General features: G+C 38.2%; 1 protein-coding gene across 3 annotated transcripts; it reads right to left on the bottom strand.

The window, feature by feature from the left end:
- Positions 1-662: 662 nt before the first annotated feature.
- LOC105042748 (serine/threonine-protein kinase/endoribonuclease IRE1) lies at positions 663-26,999 on the bottom strand. 3 transcript variants are annotated; one of them, XM_073256741.1, is made up of 7 exons: positions 26,358-26,999; positions 22,389-22,596; positions 20,638-22,301; positions 10,853-11,025; positions 10,493-10,748; positions 10,101-10,404; positions 663-991 (listed from the first exon to the last, which is right to left on the bottom strand). In XM_073256741.1, exons 1-7 carry the CDS (start codon positions 26,657-26,659, stop codon positions 845-847), a joined length of 3,054 nt encoding a protein of 1,017 aa, XP_073112842.1. In that variant the 5' UTR covers positions 26,660-26,999; the 3' UTR covers positions 663-844. The 3 variants fall into 3 exon arrangements, with proteins under 3 accessions (XP_073112842.1, XP_073112843.1, XP_010918355.2); XM_073256742.1 differs by having other exon boundaries at positions 10,493-10,739; positions 22,389-22,649; positions 26,358-26,996; XM_010920053.4 differs by having other exon boundaries at positions 10,493-10,739; positions 26,358-26,996.
- Positions 27,000-27,919: the final 920 nt, after the last annotated feature.

The following is a 27,919-nucleotide window of genomic DNA, read 5'->3' as shown; positions in this document are numbered from 1 at the left end:
AGCAAGTTACTTGAAGTAGTTGCATGTACTTTAACGATCACTTATTGAGCTAAAAAATCTAGTTTCTCAATTGATAACCCTTATCCTTGACTGACATTGGACAACCAAGTCAGTTGGATGAACCTGCAGTTGAAGGGGGACAAAGCAGCAAACGTACACACAACCATATCAGCCTGCACCTGCATCCATCCCGCATTGACTCAATCGATCTGGAAGTGAATTGGTGCTGAAATGCTTATGTCCTTCAAAGTCTTCCCGTCAACCATACTGCCTCCAAAACCTGGATCATATACCTCAAACATCGAAGAACCAAGGGCTTGAGGACCTAATCAAAATCCTACTCCATGGTATTGGAAATAATCTCATCATCACAACTTTAAGATGTGATTCAGAGACAGAGAAATTCTAAAGAGGTGATAAATCCCTACAGAACCTCCGAAAACTTGATCGCATAGAGCTCATGTCAGAATCTCTCAGACAAGCTTAAGCTCAACTACCGTGTTCCAGTCCAGCCACAGAACTGCTGTCTTATGACGAATGGAATAACACTGGAAGATAGTCCAGCTCAAACCACAAACAGCAGCAACACAATGATGACTGCTTTAATGAACCACAGAAGCGCAGCCAGAAAAGTCCAGTTATTACCAGGTGACACCACAATCTGCAAGTCATGGAAAGAATTTTCACGAGAACAAATAATGGGAATACACCCTTTCATATGTCAAGTACATTACGGCATCATTTAGAATTAGCATTACAACATATAGTTAACTTTACAAAGATTATCGACCAGACTGTGTAGATGGAGGTAATTGAACAAGATTATACAACACAACGTACAAATTTATATTAGACTTCTCTTAAAATATTTGCTGAAGGAGTCCTCTTCCCTGCAGTATGTGCAAACCACTTTGTATACTTCAATCAGCAGATTTGGGAATCGACTTGAGAAGTACCGATCAAATCCTTCAGGTACTGGCCCGAGTATTTCCTGTAGCACGAGGAATTCAGATTGCAGAAAAAGAAAAGTAAAAGTTCAGCATGACAAGCACAATATTAATGCATGTCTTTGCTAGGAAAGCGTCAAACTTTAATAACACTCTTTAGAAGTATGAGACATAAAAATGAAAGAATTTTATGAGTGTCCCTCACAAAAGGGAGAATGGAACTCGTATCATTAAGCTTGGATGGAATGATGACCTGCTTCTCTTTTCCTATTGCTTTTTCACTGGGGTCGAAAAAATTCTCATGTGCTTGCATGTTGTTGTTCCAGACCACAAAACATCTAGAAAGCTCCATGAAGAAAGATTTAAAGATATAAAGTCAGGTGAGATAAAGGTTTGATTGAGCCATGTCCAACCTGAGACTGCCTCGGTTCTACAATTCAGTCCCAACTCATTTATTTCACTGAGAATAAATCTTACAAGTGCGATACAAGAAACATCCTTGTTTCAATCTAATTCTTTCCTCTGCAACCCCTTGTACTTAACCTTATACCCTCATTCAAGCAAACACTATCAGTAAGGATCACAGGCTTGCTTAGAAAACAAAAATTGGGAATTCAAATCTACTTGCTTGATATCTGCCAGGAAATCAGTTATTAGTTTAATACACTATCAAACAAAAATATATTGATCAGATGGTTGAGATCCAAACATAAATCAAACCAGATTGATGATGGTGGTTCCAAACTTGTAGCCACTCAAGATTCAACAAGATGATATTCAAACTCAAGTTAGACAGTCCTGAGAATCAGCATGAATGGATGATCTGGATCCATTAGCAAAATAAGGAATGAATCCATGCTAAATAGATCATGTCTACACCTACAATTCTAGTAATGTAATGTCATCATGGAACAGATGTAGGTTTTCAATATTCTTTAATTAGAAGTGCTATAAAGTAGTCACCTTATGATAATTATCAGAATAACAATATTTAAATTTTTTTTTTATTTTTTATACATTGTATTGGAGTATCGCATATTCGCATTGCTGGATTATCTAAAGATCAAAGTATCAAAAAATTGAGGACATGGAAACACTTGCATCCATGCTAAGCCTTTAAGTCTGCATTGCTGAAGTGCCCGTGCAAACGTGGTGGTGTAGGAAGAGCCACTTCACACTCCCGGCACATTTAACGTCTTTTTAACAAAAATTCCTTATCTTAAATAGAGCTTCCAAAATCTGTTTCCAGCAAATCCTTGCTATTAAACTTTCTACCAACTCAATTTTCTCAATAGAAAGGTCTCTCCTTACCTGTGAACATCTGTAAGAGAACCCCAGCTAAGAATTTGGACAACCTCCTATCTCTCACCCACATTCCACCGTACTCAAGCCTACACCATCACTACAAAGTATACCATTTCTTAATTCCTACAGCAAATTCCCCAATAAGCTTCAACCCCTAGTAACAACATCACCAAGGAGCCAAATGCCATCTTCCTTACTGAAGTCATGTTGTGAATCAACCATAGACCCATAGAGATCACCTTGCCCAAACCATGATCAGGACCTTTACACAAAATCATACCTAAGCACAATACAACCCGCAAAAAACTTTTCAATTAGCAACTCCAGACCACATTCCTCTAGCTTCTGAAATTTGATATCCCTAACATAAGGGATGGTAGACTGCCAATCGGAAGGTATAATTAAAAGTTGGTTGTTGAGAAAAAAGACCGTCTAGACCATCCAACAATTAAAATATATCATTACTTAGTTGCACTATTTTACAGTTATATAGCACTATTTTATACTCTTGCATTTGCCATTTGATGGTTCATTAACTTCTTGAACTATTCCACCTTTCCCAGAAAAGAGGAACACCATTTCGACTGCACGTTTTTAGCAGTAACTACGTTTTCCTTCTCAAATTGGTTGAATAATCATTCGATGCTTCCAGCCGTTCAGGACCTAAATGGTTCTATTTATACAAATAGATGATTAAATGCTAACCGGCTGAAGTAATGACACAATTCCAAAAGTTATTTACATAAAAGTAACTGCCAAATCTAACAGATTATTTAAGGGCATGTTTAGTTGCATGTAATTGAACCTATGCCATTTACAAGTAGTGCAAAAATACTGCAGATTGCTTAGTTGCATGTAGTTCAATATCCAACATGTAAGTGCAACTACATACTTTGAACTATGGTCAACGACCATAGGTCAAAAATCAGTAATAAGGCACAGGGCATAGGATTATAATATCATTATGGGACAATGAAATAACAAACATAATATAATCTTCCAGAGAAAAAGGCTTTTCTTGACTAAGCCCAATTCATTTGGGACATGTAGATCCATTCTTTTTCTTATTCAGAAATGAGCACTTTGTCTCCATGTTTTCATGTCCGAAGTCTTTATTAATGGCAATTAGTTCATTACTTCATTTTAGTATTACAATATTATAATAAGAAGTTATAAATAAAATTAAATTGTACAAAATAATAATATTATGAAAAATAGTCAACCTAATGTGATAATAAAATTACAAAGATATAATTGTTTATAACATAAACCTTAATATAAAATACTATGACATATCTGATAATTTGTTAATGTGTTATACAATTTAACATAATAGAAGTATCATAGTATTAAATAACACAGAATGAGAAGCATGAAGTTGAATTCCATGAGCTGAGGATTACCTCAGTGGTAATATTGCTACATTTCGAACAGGAGGTTCTTGGTTAGAATCCTGAGTGGTGCATCCTTGAGAATTTGGACCTAGGTAATTATAATATGGGTGGGTCCCCCTCCCTTTCTTGAAAGAAAAAAAAAACTTAATCATGGTGCTGGCACGCATATTGGTCCAGGCCCAGGCCAAGACAGCACCCAAAATGCCCACATCTAAACTTCCAAAAAGGGGTGTTGTCTCAATGAAAAACTGGGATAATCTCCTACTAAAGAAATAAAAAAAGAAATGTAAAGAGAGGGAGCAACATTGCATATCCTCGCAAATCTCACATGTCACTCCCAACTCTGCTCGTGTCCCACACCCAAACTCGATGCCCCATGACAACACCTTCCATCCCCAATGAACCTCCTATTTCCCATGCACTCTCAAAAGACTCCTCTCCGAGCCCAAGCCACCTTTGCCACTGCCTCCTTTGAGACAGACTCCAGCAAGTCCTTCCACCCAATCCTGCAAGATCAAGTGTGAGAACTCTGCCTCCTGGATGAACCCATGTCACTTGCCACCCTCTTCAACCTCATCAATTTTGAAAACCACATCGCCCTAGACAACCTACTCACCTATGTCAGTAATAACACCAAAGACTCGTTTGGTTGACGGAAAGTGGAGGGGAAAAAAGGTACTTCCTGGAAAGTGAAGAAAGAGTCTCTTGTTTGGTTGGAATTTTAAGAGGAGAGAAAGTGAAAAAAGCACTTCCTATGAGAAGTCACTTCCCACATTTCATGGAAAGTGAAAACCCATAGGGGAGGTGGGTTTTGGCACTTCCTGTGACATGAAAAGTGATAGTTCTTTTTTCTTTCTTAAAATACTCTTTTAATATTATTCTAATATTTATATAAATATAATATTAATATTTATTATATTTTAATATTATTGTAATATTTACATTAATATAATATTTTTATTAATATTAATATAATATTTATATTAATATAATATTATATTATCACAATATTTATATAAACATAATATTAATATTTATTATATTTTAATATTATTGTAATATTTACATTAATATAATATTTTTATTAATATTAATATAATATTTATATTAATATAATATTATATTTATATCTATATTAATAAATTTATTATATTAAAATATTCATATTATATTAATATAATATTAATATATTAGTATTATATTAACACAATAAATTATTATGATCTAATGTTATATTATAATATATTAATGTTATATTTATATTAATATAAATATAATATTAATATTTATATAAAATTTATGAGTAAAAATATATGGTTTTATATCTATTAAGAGTATAATAGGTACTTTACACAGTTTTCTCAGAAAAATAGATGCTCATCCAAACATAAGCTACTTTATAATAAATCATCTTCCCATGGTCAACCAAACATACCAAAATCCTATTTCCAAGAAGTAACTTCCTGAGAAGAAAAGTTCTTCCCACGAACTAAACGAGTCCCAAGATCCTCACCATTGACAACACCATCTATCTATTTCCCCACCCTCAACAAGCTCACATCCCCCACCCGTGCTGCTAACGCCCAACTCTGCTTCATGTACCAGGACCTCAACACCCTTATTTGCATCACCAACATGAGCGCCCTAGTCTGTAGAGGACCAAGTCTATACTAACAAAATCAATCAGTAAACTAGCTGGTATTGACCCAAACCAACCATGCTAATACATCCCAATCCATAAGAGGACAGATGTCTTAAGAGCATCTCAGGTCCCATCATCTCATCAGACTAGTATGGTATCATTAAGATGCACTGAGACCAGGATCCTTGATTAGTAACATTATAATGTAACATGATTATGCTTTAATAATGTTGCAAGGTGATATACCAATTATAATCATCTTGTTGCGTTAAATATTATATTCTAACATCATTTATAATGCATGCTATAGTGGTATGCCAAAATTTATTAGATACTCTATTAAGTGATACTAATATTATAGTCTATTGCTATAATATTAAATTTATATTACAATGATATAATCATTGGTATTATAATGTACTGTATTACTAATTTAGGACAATGTCATATATTAAATATTGTATATAGTGGTTAGAATTATAGTAGCACAAAATACATGATAATACATTAACATGACATAGTATATAATAAGAATACAATAATGTATTATTTGGATTACAATTGAAACAACTATTATACCTTAGCAGAAGCTAGTTATAATATATGTACTCTATAATAACTTAATAATTTAATATCTTATATTAACAAAACATTCTAGATATACTGTATCTTATAATAGTGATAATAATAATTTTTATTATATTATTTTATAATGTAATATATTGATTATTATCCTTTAATATAATTATTATAAATAACGTTTTCTAATAATACCGAGAAATGCTATATTATTATAGGCAACAAGATTATAGAACATAAAGAATTATCTTATTAGAGTTACATCTCCTAATTATATCTAGCCAAACAATATCCTTAATTTATTGCAAATGTACCCAAGATAACATACGATTAATAAATAGCTGCCAATACTGTAATTATGGTCACATGTATGTAATCGCATCTAAACAACACTTCCCACGTTGGGCAATTAAAAGGGCTCTACATGCAAATATAAGCCATTAAAAGCAACAACTAAACCAATTGCAATTTATTTATGAATCAATACTGGTTAACCTTGTTACCAACTCTAGAAGTAAAACCAAAGTAGATAAATGTCACCAGGTATGAATATGCAAAAATATTGGTAGTGGTGCAAACCTAGTAGTTGAAGAAGACAAGCAAAAATGGAAAAGAAAACCGAAATTATTGTGATCGTTGGAAAATAAAAGAGTACAAAAAAAGTGAAAAAAAAAAAAAAACATTTAGAAATTGTGATTGTTAATGAACGCTTGCCCTATCAATGAGGTTATTACAGTTCCTTGCTTATTGCAAGAACATAAATGCTAAGATTGCTTTGCAAGTGAATCATTACTTCTTCCTAATCTAAGCAAACACAGATCCATTTACATGTAATGGACTATTTCATGCATTACGTTTGAACAAACTAAATAAGATATGAACATGTTATATTTTTTAAATCAGGTGCAGTACTACATAGGATATTTTGTTCTAACAACAAACAAATAATCACATATACATTTTAACGTTGCACATGGAAACTTTTTGAAACAAATGCGGGACAACTATCTAAGCAGCTTGGCAAATAAATCAGCTGTTAAACATTTAACCACAAATGGGAAATCACTGTATAGATATTTAGGCTGAGTTTTGACACCGAATACTTAACCAAGGGGAAAATAAGTTAACCATTGGTAATAAGTTCCGTACCAAATACTTAACCACATGCTAAATAAATTAAACCGTTGGTAACTACTCCCAGATCAGATAGCCATGGGTTAGAAATATTCACTGTTTGGTTGACATTCTGAGGGTTAGTGAGATAAGTTTCTCAAAAAGTGAAAAAGTAGAGAGAGAGAGAGAGAGAGAGAGAGAGAGAGCCTCAGTAGTTTAACTTTATTTCACCTTCCTTGATGAAATAAAGTTAACTGGCTTAAACAGCTTTTTGAGGTATTGATGGGCTCTTGTTTGGCTGGTTAAACTGCTCAGCCACCCATAACGATCACATAACCAGCATCTAGATAGTCCCTTAAGTGACTGTTGGAGGGCCTAAGCAGCTGATTTTATAGCCTTAGCTTGTCACATGCATTTCCAATGATCCAAGAGCTCTTGTCAATGTCAGTGGTGTAAGCACCTCTTTCGCATTTTCTTATCCCATCCAAAAAAAATATACCCTCAAGACCCAATAAAGTGAAATTTCATCACTCTCCATTCTACTACATGAACAGGTTAGGGGTCAAATTCCCTTGTTTGCTGCCTCTGCTCTAACTTTTCGACAACATTGTGCCAGCTATCAGTATTTGAAATGTTGGTCAAGAAGTTAGTCTTTCGTCATCTGCTTGTGTCACATTTTAGATTGTTGCCACAACTTTTGTTACTGGATCCTTCTTGGTGGGGTTAGTTCCTATTGTGTGCACCAATTTGAACCAGTGGTGCACCCAACCATTCCCTAAAAATGGAAAAACTATTTTCATTCATGTTGTGTAATTTATAATAGCTGATGCTAAAGCTTTTAAATGCTGTTTGATTAATTGCAGTGATGACTTTTATGCTTTCACACCAAGATCTAGATGATGAGTAAAACATACCAACCAGCAATTAAACATCTCAGCAAACAAAACAAAAGCTACATAGGTCATTTGTAAATCCATCATATTATAGCATGTCATGGCTTGCTCCAAGAAGTTTGGAGACATGATTCTCATAGCCTATATCTCTAACAACAAAATAGTAGGCACAATGGCAATTGTAAAAGAAAAGGACAAGGAACCCATGTTGAATCACTAAGTTGCATAAGAGACAAGTTTTGCATACTCAACAAAAGTGGTTAGAACTATAATCATTAACAAGAATCTTATCACTATAATCATTAACAAGAATCTTATCAATCTTAAAGATCCATGCCTCTTCTTTCTGTTGATTGGTAAATTCTTTATCAATAAAATGTTCAAAAGTACTCACCAACATTTACATTAATTTCCTTACTTCTCTTTTACAAGCTAAACACACAAATCAAGCCTCTTTTCCCTTATATCAATTGGTTCATCTAGGTACACCATACTGTACCACAGTGGGCAATATAGGGCTTACCGTACCATATTGATTTGGTACTGGTGGTATGTAGGGTGTATTGACATTTGGTATACTGAATTGGCTCCTATATTGAGCGTATCTATATAGTGACATGACCCCAGCATGGGGCCTAGTACCGAGACAATTTATCTTGGTTCAACATCTTGGAGTGCTTTTCTTTTCCCCGTATTCTTACTTTTGCATTTGCAAGATGTAGCAAAATCTTTAATCAGAATATTAAAAACCAATAATAAGAGAGAGAATTTTCCTTAATACTTGTCCTAATATAATGATTTTCAAGAGAAACATAGTGAGCATGAAAAGATGAATAAACAACAGAAAATACAAAAAGAAGTTCTTATCTTTCTTTAAAATCTTGTTAAATCAAACCTTCTCATCTTTCCATTTAGATTCATTCCATGCCAATTGGTTGTATGAGCTACTGCAAGCATCAACGTAAATCTCCTAATATTTTAGGCTTAATAATAAGCATCCCTCCTTCCTAAAGTTAACTTCATTGGGAAGGCAATGGGTTCCGATGCAGCTAGCACAGAGTGAATAGCCACATGCTCCACTGAAGCAAAGCAAATCAGGAAAAAAAAAGACCCTAATTTATTTCCAAAATTAGAAAAAATTAAACAGTAGACATGCCAACCCAGTGCAAGTGCTGCCCCGACGTAGTATGGGCTGGCCAGCACAGACTGACACAACCAGCACCTAGAAACAACGATTATGATAATTGTAGTTTATCAAGGTGGTGAGAGGAACAAGTCAACTAAAAAAAAAAGAATTAAAAAAAAATCAATTATTAAATGATTCTTGATTCTTTCACAAACTTATATCCAGAAAAATGATTCTAAAGATAATTCCAAGCAGGAGCTCAGGTCTTTTACAAGATACTCCATGAATGGGAGATTAATGATGTTTAAAGAGAAATGAGAGATTAAGGTGTCATCTTTTATCAGTGGCCTTGCTCTTATTGATTGTTTTTGGTGCCTCATTGATGTTCATTATTACATAAATGACTATATGGGTACCACAGTAAATTTTTCTGTTTTTATCTTTATATTCATTTAGCCCTTAATTATTTGAAAATTATTGTCAAAGTTTTGGCATATCTTGCAAGCACTCGCTTCATAATCTTTTGATTGAAGTGATAATGAAAAAAGCAAAAACATAAGCAAATGTCATGCACCAGAACTTACAAATATTTCTACAAAATAAAATAGACCAAGAAAGATTAAAGCAGCCTTGAAATATGACTCATAAAATGAAGCTCCAACAAAAAATAAAATCTCTCATAACCTAAACTACTTAGCCTTTCCAGTTCTAGAAATCTTCAAAGACTAGCATTTCGTAAGTGGATAAGCAAGTCTGACTTTCAAGTGACCACAAGCCATATTTATCTAGTATCAAAGAACTAAGGTATCTTTAATGTGACATAGGAGAGCAAACAAATAATGTTTTGCTTCACAATACAATTTTTTGTCCAAAGGCCAAAAGGATGTAGGTGGTTGTAAACAAATCATTTTTACAGAAGAAAAATGCTACATAAAATGACCACTGAAATAAGACAGAATTAAATAGGGCATATCTGCAGTTGGTGAATACGAACTTGTCCAATATTCCAATCCAATTGAAAATCAGATTTCTACTGAAAGTAGCATTTGCATGGAAGTTTTAAGAAGAAAAAAAACATTATTGCAATATGATAAGGCAAACCTGAAGCTCTTTTGGAAGTTCTCTATAATGATTAAACTTGTTTCTTATTACTCGAAGAAGATCGCGCATGCAGTCAAATTTATATTTTCTATAACGACCCATGTCTGTGATAAATGCAGCATCCAATTTTTCATTCCATTTCCCACCAAATGCCGCTGATGTAGCATTTTCTATAGCTTCCATAAGTTCGGATTTATTTTCCCTATCTTCTAATTCAATCCTGTCACTTGTGTCTCGAAGAAATGAAAGTCGCATTTCAGAACTCCAGAAGAAAGGGTGATGCAGTACTTCTATTGCATTTGGCCTGACAAAAATTGAGAGACATAAGCAAAGCAAGATCAAAGGGTAAAATGATAATTTAAACTTCTGAAAGCATAGAAAGGTCTTCTCACCTCATTTTCGGGTCAGGGTCTAAAAGGTGAGAAAGAAGATGTACAACTTCTGGTATATGATCCACCAAAAAAAGGTCGACGCGATTGTTGATAATGTTCGAATCCCTTTCAAAATAATTTCCAAATGGATGTTTGCCTTTTGTAATACAATAGAAAAGAATGCACCCCAAACTGAATAAGTCCACTGCACGAGTTTGACGCCCATGGAGAAGCTGCTCGGGTGCTTGCCAGCCAGAGCTACCGTACCCTACAACACCTCATCAAAAATTTGATCTTAATTCATTCGAATTTCAAGATAGGATGCATCATAAAGAGACATTTTGGATGTTACATAGACTAGAATGGTTGATGTATCCTCACCAGTAGCATGACGGCTTAAGGAAGACATGTCCTCAAGAAGGCGTTTGCTGATACCCATATCAGAAAGTTTTGCATTGAGGGACCTATCAGTGCTTATTAACACATTTTGAGGCTTTAAATCCCGATGTATGATTCCCAGTTCATGCAAATGTGCGAGACCAGAAACAACATCTCTATCACAAACAAGAGCATATATTAGAAAAGTGCAAAGATCTACATTATTTGAAACCAAAAGCAACCTAAAACTAGAAATCATGTAAACAAAGTGCAAAGTGAAAAAGACAGCTGATATCGAACTTATTATTCAACCAATAGACAGATTATGATTGACCTCAAAATGAGAGATAATATGATGCTCCTTATTGATCTGCTTATAGAGAATATATCTCTAATATTATGCTGAAGAATATATTCTTCAATGAAGCTGAATTTCTATATAACTTGAAATAACATCAAAGATGGCCCTGCAATAGGAATCCTTGGTAAATGAGGATCTACTATTGACCATGAGTTGATAAAGAACTAAGTACAGCACTTAAAATTTCTCATTACAGTGGGGATGTCCCCAATATGCAAGGAGCTATCAGGTTTTCTTATATGGATCACAGGATCAGCTGTAGAACCAAAAGCTTTACAAATTATAACCAAATTAAAAGAAAAAAACAATCCACCATTAATTTTCAGTCCAAACCATTAGGTCAAGCACTTATAAACTTATGATTAAACCTCCAAAAGCAGAAAGTAATTATTAAAACTTCTCTGTTTTTCCTCCGATAGCAAAAGAGAACAAAATAAGCATAATATTGGTGTTGTTTTTCTGCACCTTTCTATCCAGGCACATGAATTTATATCTCAGCTACATCCAAGAGGATGGCTATTGCTACTACTAGCCTCTGCAACATAAGATTTGATGGTCAGATGGATGTCAAGCATGACAATTTAAAAAGATCTTGATTAGATAAGGTGCATAAGCCATTGAATGATGAAGACTCTTGGTTACAAGGGCAAAGGCTGCAAATCTAGATGAGTAAGCAGAGCACAAAAGAAGCCCTAAAAGCCAGAACGAAGAGAATCTGATGGTTTCACTTGCAACAGTGTCTATGATGACGAGTGTGAACCAACAATGGATCCTAGAGAAGTGAGGAGGCAAGATTGATGGTAGAGATTCTTGAGGACTACAAATTCATCAGTGGAACAGCAGAAACTCAAAATATTGCAATATAATGAGCCCACGTGTTATGGTCTTAGCCACAAGCTTGTTGCAAGGGGTGTCAGCATGGGTGTGGCACACTGCTGTGGAGGCTTTGTCACATACCAGGAGTTACATACAATGCTTCTCGATGCTTTGGAACCCTCGGGTCCACATTGGGTGGATGTCTTGTTGAGATGTTGAGGGGAGCAATGGACAGCCAAGGTGGAGCATGGCCATGGCATGATATCACGGGACTCAGAAAGCATGATATTTGGCATGCTGGTGGACTACCAAGACATGTGCATACTTGAGGATTTCTTTTGGTGAAGAAGGGGTGCAGAGCTTTGGTCATGTTTGCGACTCCCCTGGGCCCATAGGACATGGGCCCACCATGGCACAATTGTGGGGCAAGGTGGTGCCATGCTGGGATGGTCTCGCATGGAGTTCAATGTTGGTCGGACAAGCTAGCCACAATGCATGGATGGGATCTCCGAGAGGTTGGTTCTTGAGGAATTGTTCGAGCTACCTTATACATTCTTGATCTCTATGATAGAGTGATGAGGCAATAGGGGACTAGTTGGGCGATAGTTTGGCATACCCTAATAGGCAAGTCTCATGATTATTGCAGAGTGATGTCCTATGGGGATCCATAGAAGCTAGTCGGCCATGGAGTACATACGTGGCTTATAGAATATCGATTGGATTATGTGCTTTAGAATTGGGCCAAGGATCAAGGATGGCTAAGGGAGTCACACTGAGGAGAGGATAGCTGGATGGAAAGATTGACCCATCGGATATATATTTACTTGATGGGCTAACTTGGATGCCAATGTCAAGGCAATGCACAATGGTGTGCAGGCAAGCTATGGACACATAATGTTGGATGGTATGGCTATGGACCTTCGGCGCCATAACAGAGTATCGTGATATGCAAACAGGCCATGAACATTATCAAGCGGTGTGGTCACGAATGGGAAGGCATGCCGGGAATGCAAGACCAGGATCATAGCATAAGAGCTTGTGGGGGAGCTTGGATGGTGGAACTCAAGAGGGCTCGGGCATGTATGATCAACTATAGCTTCAAGCGGCTATAGGGCATGTCAGCTTGATAGTTCAACCGAGCAACACTAGAGATTGGTTTGCCTAAGCCTCATGCATAGCGGTCATGTTGCATGGTCGTGTCACGTAGATTTAGTCTTCATATTCCTAAAGGGCAGCATGATCGCTTGTGGATTGGTGGTATAGTAGTTATATTGTGATATGAAAGTACTCAATTGAGAATTAGGATATCTTGGGTGAGTAGTACTTGAGAGGCCAAAGCCATAGAGTTGGCATAAAGATACCGAGTTGCAGAGCACTCTTGGGAAGAATCTTATACTACAGCACGAAGGTGTGCATGAGCATCACAATTGACCCGAGGGTTTGGGTTGCTTGTAGGCATTTGAGCATGTAGCATAGGTTCAGCTTGACAAAGTCGCTGAGCATGAGCATAGAGGTGCATGCTTGCTTTGTAGCTGGATTGTTGCATGTTTATATGCATGTGGGGTCAAGATAACACTCACCCGTGACAAGTGGTATTGAAGCTAGGTTTGCTAAGTCGATAGTCGACACTGTGCTTGTTGTTGGCTTATGCTACAAGAGACAACAGAAGCATGCATCTGCCTTTAGCATAGGAGTGTGATGAGGTATGTCTAGTTGTAGATACATGGATTTCAAGGATTAGAGGACCAAGGATGCTTTGGCAAAAGCAGTGGCAGTTCTCAAATTGGGCAGTCAAAAGTACCCTTGGAAGAGTTCAACGGGTGCCACCTGGTTTTCAGTTAAAGTTGATGGTTAAAGGGCTACAAAAAGCTCAAAAGATGCAGTAACCACTCACAAATTAGGGCAATTGAGAGTCGAGCCTTGGAATAGTCTAAGGAGTGCCATGCATTGTAGGGTCAGAGGACCATAATGGTATAACAAAGGCACAGGCCGAAGTCAGGATTTGGGATAGTTTGGGATTCCATGGAAGAGTTAGTGTAGTGTGGATGATGAATTCTCAATGGTGAAAAAACGATCAAGGACACCAAGGCTAGGGTACTTTGGCTTGGTGCAGGTAATATTTTAGGTCAATGAGGATGTCGACAGTTGGAGTAGGAGAGAATTATCACAGACTATAGGCTTGTCGCAGGAGGTGCCAGCATGGGCATGGCACAGCGCTATATAGAGTTTGGCATATACCAAAAGTTGCAATGCTCCTCGATACTTTGGAACATCCGGGGTCAAGATTGGATGGATGCCTTAGTGGGGTATTAAGGGGGGGGCAACAGACAGCCAAGGCACAGTATTGCCATGGCATGATATTAGGGGACTCAAGAAGCATGATATTCGCCATAGTAGCAAACCACCAAGATATTGGTGGATACTTGAGGATTACTCTTGGTTGAGAAGGGTGCGAAGCTTTGGTCGCATCCCTGACTCTCCCAAGCCCATAGGGCACGAGCCTGCTTTGGCATGATTGTAGGACAAGGGTGCGACCACCCCTGTTCATTACGTTTTTTTTTTAAATGATGATGAACAGTGATGCCGACAATGAGTTTGTCAGCTTCACTTAAAAGAAGGGGAGCGAAGATGCTAGAGGAAGGCACAGCAAGTGAAGAGGCCGTCGGAGGGCGCCAGCTGGCCGTCATGGCCATCGGACTGTGAAAAAGGCATGGGGAAGCCGTGGTTGCAAAACAGGGGTGACCATCCCAGTTCATTGCTTTTTTTTTTTAAATGATAATAAACAATGATGCTGGCAATGGATTGTAGCATTTGCCCATTAAGTGAAGCCGGCAAACCCATTGTCAGCTTCACTATTTCAGAATTTTTTTTAAAAAAAAATTAGAGAAATAATGAAACAGGCAATAGGTGTATCAGCTTCATTTAAGTAAAGTTGATAAACCCATTGCCAACTTCACCGTGGTTGGAATTTTTAAAAAATCTCATGAAAGGAGATGATCGCCCCTGTTTCATGCTCGTGGAACCATGGGCCACGATTTCGTCGCCTGATAGCCACGGCAGCCAGTCGGAGACCCTTCGATGGCCTCTTCGCCGACTTCTCCTCCCTTCTTTTCTTTCCCTCTCTCCTCTATCTCTTTTTCTCTCTCGACTACGGATTGGCGGAGAAAGCGAAAGCCTTGGCAGCCCTCCAAGTGCGCCCGCAGCCCACTTGTGGCCACTGCTAGCGTCTCCTCCAGCCACCCTCCCTCCCTCCCTTCTTGTCCCTCCCCCTCCGCCCCTCCCTTCTTTCCCTCTTTTTCTCCTCGCCGGATCCTTTCTTTGCTTCTGTGTCAGTTTGCACCGATCAAGTCTGGCACGAATCTACACTAATTCATACCGCCGGCCAAATGGTAGGGATCTCAGTATCGGTATTGATTCTGCGGACCTTGATTGTAAGCATCATGGGGTGATGTCTCACAAGGATCCATGAGAGATGGTCATCCATAGAGTACAAGTCTGGCTCATGGAAAATCAGTTGGACTATGTGCCTTGTAGCTTACCAAGGACCAAGACGGCTAAGAGGGTCGTGTCGAGAAGCGGACAGCTGAAAACAAAGATTGATCCATCGGATATATATTTCCTTGATGGATTGACTTAGATGCCAATGTCATGGCAATGCACAATGGTGTGCAAGCAAGCCGTGGACATAGAATGTTAGGTGGTAGGGTTGTGGACCTTCAGAACTATGGTAGAGTGCAGCGATGTGCGAGTAGGGCTAGAACTGGGTCGGGCTATATTTTTGCCCGAGTCTGGCCCGAAATAATTTGTCGGGCTTTGGGCCGGGCTTAGGCCCAATTTTTTTGGAAAAAATCAGTCCAAGCCTGGCCCGAGCCCGATTGGGCCAACCCAATGCAAAAGAGATTAGGCGCATATCCCCACCTGATGATCTATCTTCATCACGATGTGCTGCCAGGGACCCCTCCATCTTCATCCGCAATGTCGTCCAGAAGCTCACCAGATCCCCCACCCACCACCAACCCCGTCCGACGGTCCCCCCTCCTGTCGTCGCCCCGGCCACAACCTCCTACCTCCATCGCATCCGCCTACCACCCCTCACCCACTTGCCCCTTCGTCCCCACCCTCACCACTGAGCCTCCACTGTCAGCCTCTGCCACCGTCGACGTCTGGATGTGGCCTCCCCTCTCCCTGCTCCCACCCTTCCCCACTGTTAGCGTGGCCGCAGAGTCGTCCATCTTCACCTACATGCACCACCTCCATAACAGCGGGGTCGGACAGTCGTCGCTGGTGCCCTCGCCGATGGCGGTGGCACTGCTTCTGCCCCCACCGACTTCCCTGTTGGGGTTAGAACGCTTGCCATCTCTGAATTAGCCGGCTCTTTGTCTTGATCTCCGTCAACCCCTCTCTTTATCTCCAGACGACCCTAATCTCCTAATCCGTCGACCCCTCTCTTGATCTCCATCATCGGACGATTCGTCGATGTCTCCATCTCCAGATCTCTTGATCTCCTCATCCGAGACCCCTCCGTCGATGGCTCCATCTCCATCTCCATCTCCGTCTCCGTCTCCATCTGCAGACAATGTAATGGCGGTGGCATCAAAGGGGTGGGAGAGGAAGAGGGGGAGGGAAAGAAGAATGGAATGGGCCAAGTAACGGGCCTCTAATTGGATCGGGCTCGGGCCGAGCTCGGCCCGGAAGATAAGTGGGTTATATATTGGAGCCCAAAACCCGGCCTGATTTTTTCAAGCCCAGCCCATAGCCCGACCCTAAGTCGAGCCGGCCCAAAGCCCATCGAGCCGGCTCGAGGCCACTTCCAGCCTTATATGCAAATAGGCCATGAACATTGTCAAGCAATATAACCATGAATAAGAATACATGCCAAGGATACAAGATCGAGATTGTGGTACAAGAGCTTGTAGTAGAGCTTGGATAGTGGAATCCAGGTGAGCCCTCACGTGCATGATCATCCCTAGTTTCGAATCATGTTAGCTAGGCGATTCGACTGAGTGACACTGGAGATGGATTTGCCTAAGCTTCATGCAAGCGATGGAACCGCATGGCCATGTCATGTGGATTTGGTCTATATATTACTGACGGTAGAGCATATCATGTGGCCTGGCCTCCAGCATAAACTATATTTATTTTTAGTTAGGCTTTGCACTAGGCCTATTTAAAATTTGTCGTTTTCTATGCCCAAGCCTGACTCATGATTAACTCTATCTGAAGGGTAGTATGGTGGCTTACGAATTGGTGACACGATGGTTATCATAACATGAAAGTGCTTAGCTAAAAATCAGGACATCTTGGGTGAGCAGTACTTGACTTGGCACAAAGGTGGCAAGTTGCGGAGCACTCTTGAGAAAAGTCTATGCTTTGGAACAAAGGTGTGCGCTTGAGCATCATACCTGATTTGTGAGGTCGAGTTGCTTGCAAACACTTAAGGGTGTTGCATGTGTTCAGTATAATGAAGTTGCTAAGCAGAGGTGTAGAGATGCATGTTTAGCTATATGGCTAGACTATTGCACATTTATATGTTTGTCTGAGGGATGGACTCAAGAGCAAGGATTGCCGTACCGGGTTGAACCGCCCGGTACGGGGCATGCGGAACGTCCCGGCACATGCCGGTGCCGGAGAAGAAAAAGAGAAAAAGAGAGAGAAATAGAGAGAGAGGGAGGGAGGAAGAAAAAGAGGGAGGAGAATCCGCCGAAGGGCAGTTGTGGCCGTCGGGCGGCGGAAAGCGCTCTCGCTGCTCCACACGGGGAACAGGGGCGATCCGCCCCTATTTCTCGGAACTTTTTTTAAAAAAGCCTTTTCAAAGTGAAGTCGGCATGGGTTTTGCCGGCTTCACTTTGAAAAGGATTTTTTAAAAAAAAGCCCCGAGAAATAGGGGCGGATCGCCCCTGTTCCCCGCGCGGAGCCACGGGAGCGCTTTCCGCCATCTGACGGCCACGGTTGCCCTCCGGCGGATTTTCCTCCCTCTTTTTCTTCCTCCCTCCTTCTCTCTCTCTATTTCTCTCTCTTTCTCTCTTTTTCTTCCCCGATTCATCCGTGTTTTCCTTCGTCGGTTCGCCTCGGTTTGGAACGGAAGAGAGGCGTGCCGTACCGTACCGCCGGTCGGCCGATCCGGCCACCGGTACTGGTTCCGCCAACCTTGCTCAAGAGGATTGGCTTTGGTATGTGGCATGCTGAGGCACCATATGGGCGTTTGGCTCAGAAAACACTCACCATATGATACGTGGACACTGAGGACATTAATACTTATTAAACCATAATAATGCAGTATGCCTTATTCAAAAGTGGATATGGCTTTTCACCAATCCACTGCAGCTCGGAGACTGGTTCTGACCACCTCAAAGAAGATGATTATCATGATCCTCAAGATCATACAATCACCTATCATGGCCTATCTATTAGACAACCAAGGATATGTGGCAGCAAGAAGAAATAGTTCCCAAGACAATCACAACTCATGAGATCTACCATATTCTGGTCCAACATGAGACATCCTCAAGGAAAGGAATGTTTGAGAAGGCTTTGAAATGCACATTATGGGGATGAGAAATGTGGATAGTTCACATACAGAGTAGATTTATATCCTAGGGTCTTAGGTATCATTTTAGTACTTTTGATTTCAAGAATATCTGATGATTGCATATGATCTGGTGTTCAATCTAAACCATGATCAGCTGAGCCTGCATAATCACTATATCCAGAACATTATCACTACACAGTTTTAGCATACAATAACCATACACCATAAGAAACAACCTATTCCAATTATTACTATTAGCGGTTTCCAATGGTAAGTATTATAAATTTCTCCAGACAATACAAGGAGTGGTCCAGCTAGCACATGTGATAGACCAATTATCAGCATTATAATTTTGAAAGACAACTACAAGGTACTGTCAAACAATAACCTTGGCTCAAGAATTCATGTGGAGAGAGGGAGAGACACTTATATATCCATAAAAGAAAATCATTATTTATAGTCAGTAATATGTCATGATGTACTCTGGACAATTTATCTTTGAAATTTTTTTTGTTCAATCTAGTGCAATGCTAGTTCATGCTATTTTGCAGGATAGATCCCTTTAGGGATATGATGCCACATGTTAGGGCATCCTCATTGCCATGTGCGTTAGAAAAGTCAAGATTCTGTCTGAAAGACCATGTGTACAACAGCAATATAAACAAGCCAATAATAAAAATAAAAAAGAAAAACCCTTATCATGGTTTAGCATGTCTTTGGGAAAAATTGTTGCATCATATAGCTTTTCATGTTTGTGCATATTAGTCCTTGTTGGTACACCACATCACACTAACTCTAGTTAGCAAAGGCATGGTACATGGTACATGGTATTTATACCCTTGCATGGAGGTGATATTTTGATTTTCATCCAGGAATTGGGAACCCAACCCCCTCCTCCAAAAAAACAAAAAAAAAAGAAGCAAGTAAATAAACAAAGAAATAGATAAGTAAAGGGATGTTCATTAATTTGAACATACAATCATCAACTCCTTCGATATATTCCAAGATCTATGCTGCATATGATTAGATAAATGTGTTGAACACTGCATGTTACTTATTTTAAATTTAAGAATTTTGGACTAAAGTTATGTTGTTTCTTTTTCATTTGGAATGTCCATACCATCTTGGAAATCAAAATGGCCTTCAATACTAGTAGCACCTACTCTATCCTCAATAGTGCCATTTCCAAAGTTCCATCTAGAAGAAAGCCAGAAACAACATCTCAGTCAATTCTCTAGTCATCATTTACGTCCTTCAAAGACTGAAAAGAATAATGCTGCCCCCAAATATCAAGTGAAACCTTACTGAACTTGAAGAGACCTCGAGACACCAAAGAGTACCCTTCTTCCCCAATCAATTGAGATTAGGACCTTGTCAATTCTAAAACTAGCGAATTACTCTAATTAATCCTAGACTCCAAGTAATAATAAATTTTGCCTTGTTAACGGAGTGCATTAAACTTAGAAGTTTTACTATCACTCTAAATCAACAGCTTCAATTATTAAATTCATAGATTTTTCTTTTTGCCAAACCCTTCAGTGAAGGCCTTCTTCATTTATTTATTGAAAACATAACCATCTCATTGATAAAATAACACATGGAAGTATGTAAAAATTTTGATTGTGTCAGCATGGGGTACCATAACATTAAATTAGTGCTTTAGATAATACACTTAAAATAGAATGGAACGAAAGGGGAACCTGAAATTTGTAGAATATCTCATCAACTTTCCAAGAGAGGTTTTTGCTACTCCTTTAATTAAGTACAAGTTCTCTTATTAGTAATTTGTTTTTCTTATAGATATTTTTAGTAATTTGTTGGATGCAAAACAAATTGCAAAAGATCCATGACCACAATGAGTGAAGATTACAGCATAAAGAATCAGCAACATTTGGTCTGAATAGTATCTTGTCAAGCAATGCAGGCTGGATTCAAATCCTTGAAGAAACAAGGAGAGTGATAAATCGAGGAATTTATCAAAGTTATGGCAGGGTCCAGTAATTAAAAAGGAAAATGATATAATTATCCACAAACAATAAATAAAAGATAGAAGCAGGAACAAAAGAATGTGACTTCACTAACCTCATCAGTTTTAAGAGTTGGGATGAAGGAAGCCCATTTTCCTTCCACAGTTCAACATCCTTTTCACTACTTTTCCAATAGTTCAACTGGACTTTATGCTCGGTTACAGAGTTTGAAGTTTGACTCTCTGACAATGTCGGAGAGGAATCTGAGTATGCTTGAATTAGATCACTTAGGCTGCAAGCACAGCGCTCCAGTGAGATATAAACAAAATCAAGATCTTGCTCTACTCCATACCATCGAACAATATTTGGGTGCCTATCAGAAGCAATAAGATTCTGAATCTCCTTAAAGGCCACATCATGATGCGCAAGCAGAAGGCGTTTGACAGCAACTGGACGACCATCATAAACCCCTTCAAAAACAACAGTTCCATTGCTCCCCCTGCCAATTTCAGAATTTGAAACAAAAAGTCTGCCAACCCAACGACCATTAACAACATCATCAGCTCTGAGATTTACAAATGAGTGTCTCTCATTGTTTTGGATGTGTATGAAACTGTCAGTTTCATAGTTGTCACTTTCAGATGAAGGTTCCCTGTCATTGTTACTGATAACACCATTTTTAACATTTCCAGCCTTTCGAGCTTTTCTTTTCTTTGGAACTGCGGACTGTCGCCCCCTCAAATCAGTCACATTTTTATCATATTTGACTGAGACTCTCAGTTTTAAATAACACAGCACAGTAAAGGTAGACACTAATAGGATCAATAACAATGCCATAACTCCAAAACTAACCTTAGAAAATATAATGGAGAAAGTCCGTTCATCGGCATAATATTTTACCTCTGAACCATTATTCAGCCCTTCACATGATTTTTCTAAAGTTTTCAAATTATTTGTATTGTCATATGGCATTGGTACAGGGTTTTGGAATTGAGATCTCCACAAAAACATTTTGTTGGTATTCGGTTCAGCAATATCCTTGTTTCCTAGAGATCCATTTGCAGTTTCAGGTGAGTCTTTTAAACTACTAACAGGTACAAGCTTGTTATCTGGTGATTTTAGTAACCGTTCAGTTTCTAAATGGCATTCTAAATTGGGACAAGACTCCACAGAAATCTGTTCAGGAGCAGCAACAAGCGCCTGTGAGCAACTATCAGCAGTACTGCACACACTCAGTGGCAGACTACCAGATGGTTTCTTTCCATGTTCTTCATACAAAGTGATAGCACTTTTCAAATGAGCTGCTAAGGGGAGCATATAATTATCATGACTTGCCCCTTTTAGTTTGCCATCACTGCTAAGCAAGATGACAGGAACATCTTTTCGGTCCATGGGTGGCAACTCTAACTTATTATCCATATTAGAAGGTAGCTCATGCTCCCGTGCGCTTCCAAATGTCATGTAAGCGGTGATATCAGATTTCTTCAAACTCCACAAAGGTGTACCAAGAACTGAAGAGTTCAGAAAGTAATTTGTCCTCATCACGATTATATAGTCAGAAGTTTTAGCACCTTGGTATGAAACAGACTTCCCTTCAACCCAAGGCATCTCAGCTGTGGTCTTACTACCTGACACCTGATCTGTATAAACAACCATCCCACTATCAGCTTCAAGAATATACATATTTGTCGTTATTGCCCCAACAGTAACCACAGACTTATTTACTTTTGGTTTTCTGGCCATTTTGGTGACATAGTCTTCAAACGTCAAGTCAAATTTCTGGGTCACAAGAGGGGAAAAAAGTAAGAAACGAGTCGAAATAAGTCAATATAGAGAAAAGTGCTTCTGATGATACATTAGGCATACCCTTTTACCAGTGTGCTTGCTATATTCATAGAAGTTCCAGTCTTCATCAAAATCCATAAAATATTCTGAAAGACCACTACTTGAAAGAGCTTGCTCTGAGTATAGAATTGGGGAACCTGTAGAAAGTTTCCACTGCATTGTCCTTGATTTAGTGTCCATCAAATAGATGGTGCCATCGACATGTACAAGAAGGGCTCTGTTATGCCCACTGGTCCAAAACAGAACTGATGTAAGAGGTTTACCTAATAAGCATATAGAGGCCTGCATACACAGACACATTTGTACTCTAACAAATTATGCTCACTTAGTAGGTCCTATCTTGATATCGCTAATCACAAGTGCGGCCCTAAAATGTACAACCAGTAGAAATCACAATGTGATTCAAGGTCCATCAAATAGCAACATGATTCATTACGTGTCGTAAAAGCTGTAAATTTTATGTCAGGAAAAAGAATGATCGAATGCAACAGAAGTCTATCATATTATTCAAGAACATTGTAGGAACAAACATCAAAATGACAGGATCCACAGGAGAATAAATTTTAACAAATGAACAATGATATGAAAAAATGACTTTGGTATGACTTTTGTACTCAGCAAGTAATTTCAAGATATGGAACTTAATTTATTCAATGCAATATCTGCAGTTTACGTTCTGGAAACCAGCATAGCAAGCCAAGCATATACATACATCTTATATCTTATATCTATATATATATAATATCTATATATATATATATATATATATATATATATATATATATATATATATATATATATAGATATAGATATAGATAAGATATATTAAAACGGAGGCATTGCCAATGCAGAGCCTCCGTCCGCCATGTGTAAATCTCCATCCACCATGTATTAAAGTCTTTTAAAGCAGTGATTATCAATTCCATTAATATTTGGTGGAAGGTAAACAAATAATGGTGCTAATATCATTGAAAGATCATCAAAAGCCTAGGTAATCAAAAAGGGAAGAGAGGTGGAACTTCCGAGATGGAGACTTCTACTCAAACTTTCTAATTAAAATAATTATTAATAAAATAAATATTTTTATATATTAATGAAATATATATTATTTCTTAAATAACTATGTAATTAGTAAAAATATTTTAGAGAAGCTATATTTTCTAAATAAAAGAGATGGTGTTGGCAAAGCCTTCCTACACCATGTCAACGACTAAGTACTCACACACGAAAGAGTTTCTGAAAGATATTTTTTTAGTGCAGTAGAAAAAAGAAGAGCATTTCAATTTAGGATCTTGCAACTCTCCAAGCATTTGTATAGTTGGTTTTGTTATAATCTTAATGGCATAATATTAATAATGTTGATAATAAAAATAGCATTTTAATAAAAAAATATTTTAGAAAAATAATATTTTTAGAAGATTAATAATGTTTAAGAATAGATTAATGTATTGATAAAATGATATATTAATAAAACTAATAAAAAATTTATTAATAAAATATGAATTATTTTAAAAAAATTATGTAGTTGATAAAAATAATATTCTAAGGATGTTATATTTTTTAAATAAAAGACGTGTCCCGCGTATTGCATGGATTTTATGCTAGTTAAATATGACCATCAAGCCTTTTGCTAATTATTTGCAGTTGGCCTTGTGAATCCTCATTCACTGTTTATTCTTATATAAGGGGGATTTATTTCAAAGTTTAACATGCATTTTACAACTGGCTGTCAAACTAGCATCAGCATTTTACCCTTTTCATCTGGGTTCATGACTGGCATTCGCAGTGTATAGCTGACACATATGTGAATATGCATACATTGCACATCAAGTTAATTGAAGGATGATAGGCAGCCCAATGTTCACACTCAGTAAACAATTTCCTCAATGATACAAATCTAAATCTATTCAGAAGAGTTATTACTATATAGCCACCAGAAGAAAGCATAGCAAATAAGGGAGACAAAAGCATAGCCAAATAAGGGAGGAAATACAAAGTGCACCACCCAACGGAAGAACATATCATCAGGACAAGAGATGTAAGCAAATATACTATTTTGTAAACACACCACACTGTGTTTTCAAGGAGTCTGACTGTACATGTATCAATATATATTAGGCAACATGTATGAAAAATTATACTGCAGTTAATACATGTTAATGAAACTGGAGAAGCTCCCTCTCTTAACAGTTCATTGGAAACAGAACATTAGCCAAAGATGAGGATGTATTACAGGTTTGGAGTATGTCCGAGCTTCTACATGTACCTTTGAGTTATTCGTTTCAAAGAGGTTTGGCAAAAATTCTTCCAAATGTATTGAACAAGAATAACTAAGTACAGTAAAATGGTACCAGTTTTATTTGGATAGAATAAGTTTAAAAAAAGAATGTATAACTGCAAGATGGCCAACATATGTAAATGATATGATGACTGTCTTATCACCAGAATAGCAAATGGGGAACAACTCAAGTAGGTTTCAAAAAACACAGCTAGGCTGTAATCTTAAGTTGTTTTACATTTCCAGAAAAGTTGCTGAACTGACTTTTATCATATAATATATGATAAACCAATGCATGAAGCGAGGATCACATAATGAATCAACTCTTAATTGAAACTTTTATCATATAATATATTAAGATAATAATACATACATAATACACATATGCTTTGGAGATGCCATCTTTTTCCACATCATTCAAACTTGTTTAACAACCATATTTACATGGATACTTTGATGGATTCCAAGACCCATCATTTGCTGGAAGCAAGATTAAGTATATGTACATTGATAACAGGATTCCCAGGCATAACAGATTTTCTTTTTTCATAAATGATTTAAACACATCCACAAGGGTGTACTCAGGACATAGTTGTGTGACAGATGATCCACTAACCCCATAATGGATTCTAATTTTTGTATGCATATTTTAATCATAATTAGTATCTGAATTCAAGCATTAAGAAAAATAAATCTGGAATATTAGGAAAACTCTGCATGGGCTACAAAGAGCTATTTTTCTTTCAATGGATAAAAGTAAAACTTTACATGTCATAGAAAAATTTATAAGTGAAATTTGTCCAAATCCACTTACTAATAAATTCTAGATATGATATTCTTGAGAATACAAGATTTTATTGAAAAGAAAAATCTCCTACCATTCATTATTGGTACATCACAAAAGAAAAATCTCTTACTAGTCATTATTTATATATTATAAATAAATGATAGCTAAATTGTTCAAACGCCTTAGTTATGCATAAGTAGAAACACCCCACTCATTTTGTTTTTCATTTGTTCTACATACCTTTATGTAGGCAAACAATGCAAGCCGATATGTTTATTGCCAAGTGAGACAAATTTGGTAGCTAGAAGAAGTCTATCCGCTGGTTTTACTTCAAAAAGGTCTAAAGAGCTGTTAGATGCCTTTAGATACAGCTTGAATAAGTTCTGGTGGTTACTGTTTGGGAAGTAGAAAAGATAATAGTTCGCTTGATGTCCCATCCATCTCCTCTCAAACTAAGGGAAAACTAGATCACCTCACTATTAGTCATCCGCTACATCTGTTCGTTGAGACCCCGAAATCTCATGGTGCATCACAGGAAATTGCTAGTTAACCATGGACTCATAAAAGGTAAAACCACTGACAATATCCTAAGGTACTGAGAAGACAGAGTTGACTTTATGGTGTCTATGTAACTAAGCATATAAAAATCAAGAGACTCCAAGCTGACTATCCCACTTGCACGCATGCAGCCTTGCGCTGCTCACGATAAGTAGTTCGATAATGCATCAAATGCAGCACCACAAACAAATCAAAAGTCCAAAATGCTCGTATAGCATGAAATACCGCAATAATTCAGTACAAATTAGAGAACTAAAGGACGAAAGGTGCATCCTTTAAAGCAAACACAAAGAAAACAACCCAAAAGCCAGAACCTGGGCACGAATTAGTTAAGTTTCACCTCAAAAATGGAAGATTGGGAACTCACCCGGCATCAGAACGTAATAGAGTTCTGGACCCAGCTCTTGTGCCAGAATAAGGTGACTTCAGCTCCACAGAACCATCCAGCTCTTGCACCTCTCGCTCCAATTCCGGGATCACCGGAGCTTGGATGCCAGAATCGCCGGGAGGAAGAGAAAGGAGGGGAGGCGGAAAAGAAGAAGCCCCCAAGCCATCGCCATCCGCCGCCGGAAGGGATACCAGCGGTGGGAGGACGCCAGCGAAGAGGGACCCAGCGAGGACCAGGAAGAAGAGAAGAACGGCGGGGAACGACGACGGCTGTGGCCTCATCGGCGGCGGAGGAGGAGGAAGCGGAGGGAAACGTCCGAAGGCATGGATCGGAGAGGGATTTAATTCGGGGGCGGAGAAATCCTAGAGAAGAACGGAGGGGTGGATTGGGGGAGAAGAGAGAAGGAAGGCAGGAGTCGGGGAAGAAGAGATGCCTCGCTTGCTTGCTCGCTTGGTTTCTTCCTCGCCCGCTTTCTCGTCTTCTTCTCGCCGTTGGAAGAAGAATTCCCCTCGTCGTTTGTCGGCGCCCAATTGGGATTTTTCTTCTCGTCCTGGCAACGCTCGCGGCGCACGGTAACGAAGACTAGTTCGGTGGCTCGCTGGATCTCCGACCTCAAATCTATCCCGTGATTGGTGCTGTCGCTGCTGCTTCACCGCGAAGGCTTGGGCTATGGAGCCACGGTGCACGCGGCTTGGTTTGGGTCGTACGTTCATAGGTGGCCAAGTCCAGGTTGGCTCAGGTCTGACACGAGACCGATCAACGTGAGCTGATATTCGAACCTTTGACACGTTGCAATCCACGTTATCCTGATCCAGTCTTACTTATTTGACTCGTAATCTATCCTACTTTGAAATTTCAATCTCCTATGAGATTGATTTTAAGGCGCCGCTTAGATACTCAACATATATATATATATATATATATATATATATATATATATATATAGAGAGAGAGAGAGAGAGAGAGAGAGAGAGGGGAGTGTAAATGACTCGGAACAAATTATAAGTAATTTTGATTCAATCCAATTTTTTGATTTTACCTTAATGAGATCTAAATCTAACCCAATAAATGTTGAATCAGGTTACATGATCAAAAATTATATTCGATGAATTATTTGGATCAAATCAGATCCTTATATATATATATATATAGAGAGAGAAAGAGAAGAAAAGAGAGGGGAGTGTAAATGAGTCGGAACAAATTATAAGTAATTTTGATTCAATTCAATTTTTTGATTTTGTCTTAATGAGATCTAAATCCAATCCAATAAATATTGAATCAGGTCATATGGTCAAAAATTATATTCAATGAATTATTCGGATCAAATCAAGTCCTTATGTAAATCCATCTTGATTCGAACAATTTCAGTGCAGATCCGCATAGGATTTGATTTGAAGTCGAAATTATTTTTTTTTAAAAAAAATTATCATATATATGTATATATATTTTTATTTTTCTATTTCATATATCCGTATTTTTCTTAGAGACGCCGTAATGCAGCCTATTAATATTTTTCTGATAGTAACGAAATGAAAGGTACA

This window comes from Elaeis guineensis, chromosome 4, assembly GCF_000442705.2.
Source record: "Elaeis guineensis isolate ETL-2024a chromosome 4, EG11, whole genome shotgun sequence".
Classification (NCBI taxonomy): domain Eukaryota; kingdom Viridiplantae; phylum Streptophyta; class Magnoliopsida; order Arecales; family Arecaceae; genus Elaeis; species Elaeis guineensis.
Note: the sequence above shows the minus strand (reverse complement) of the source record. Positions and strands in the feature narration are given on the sequence as shown.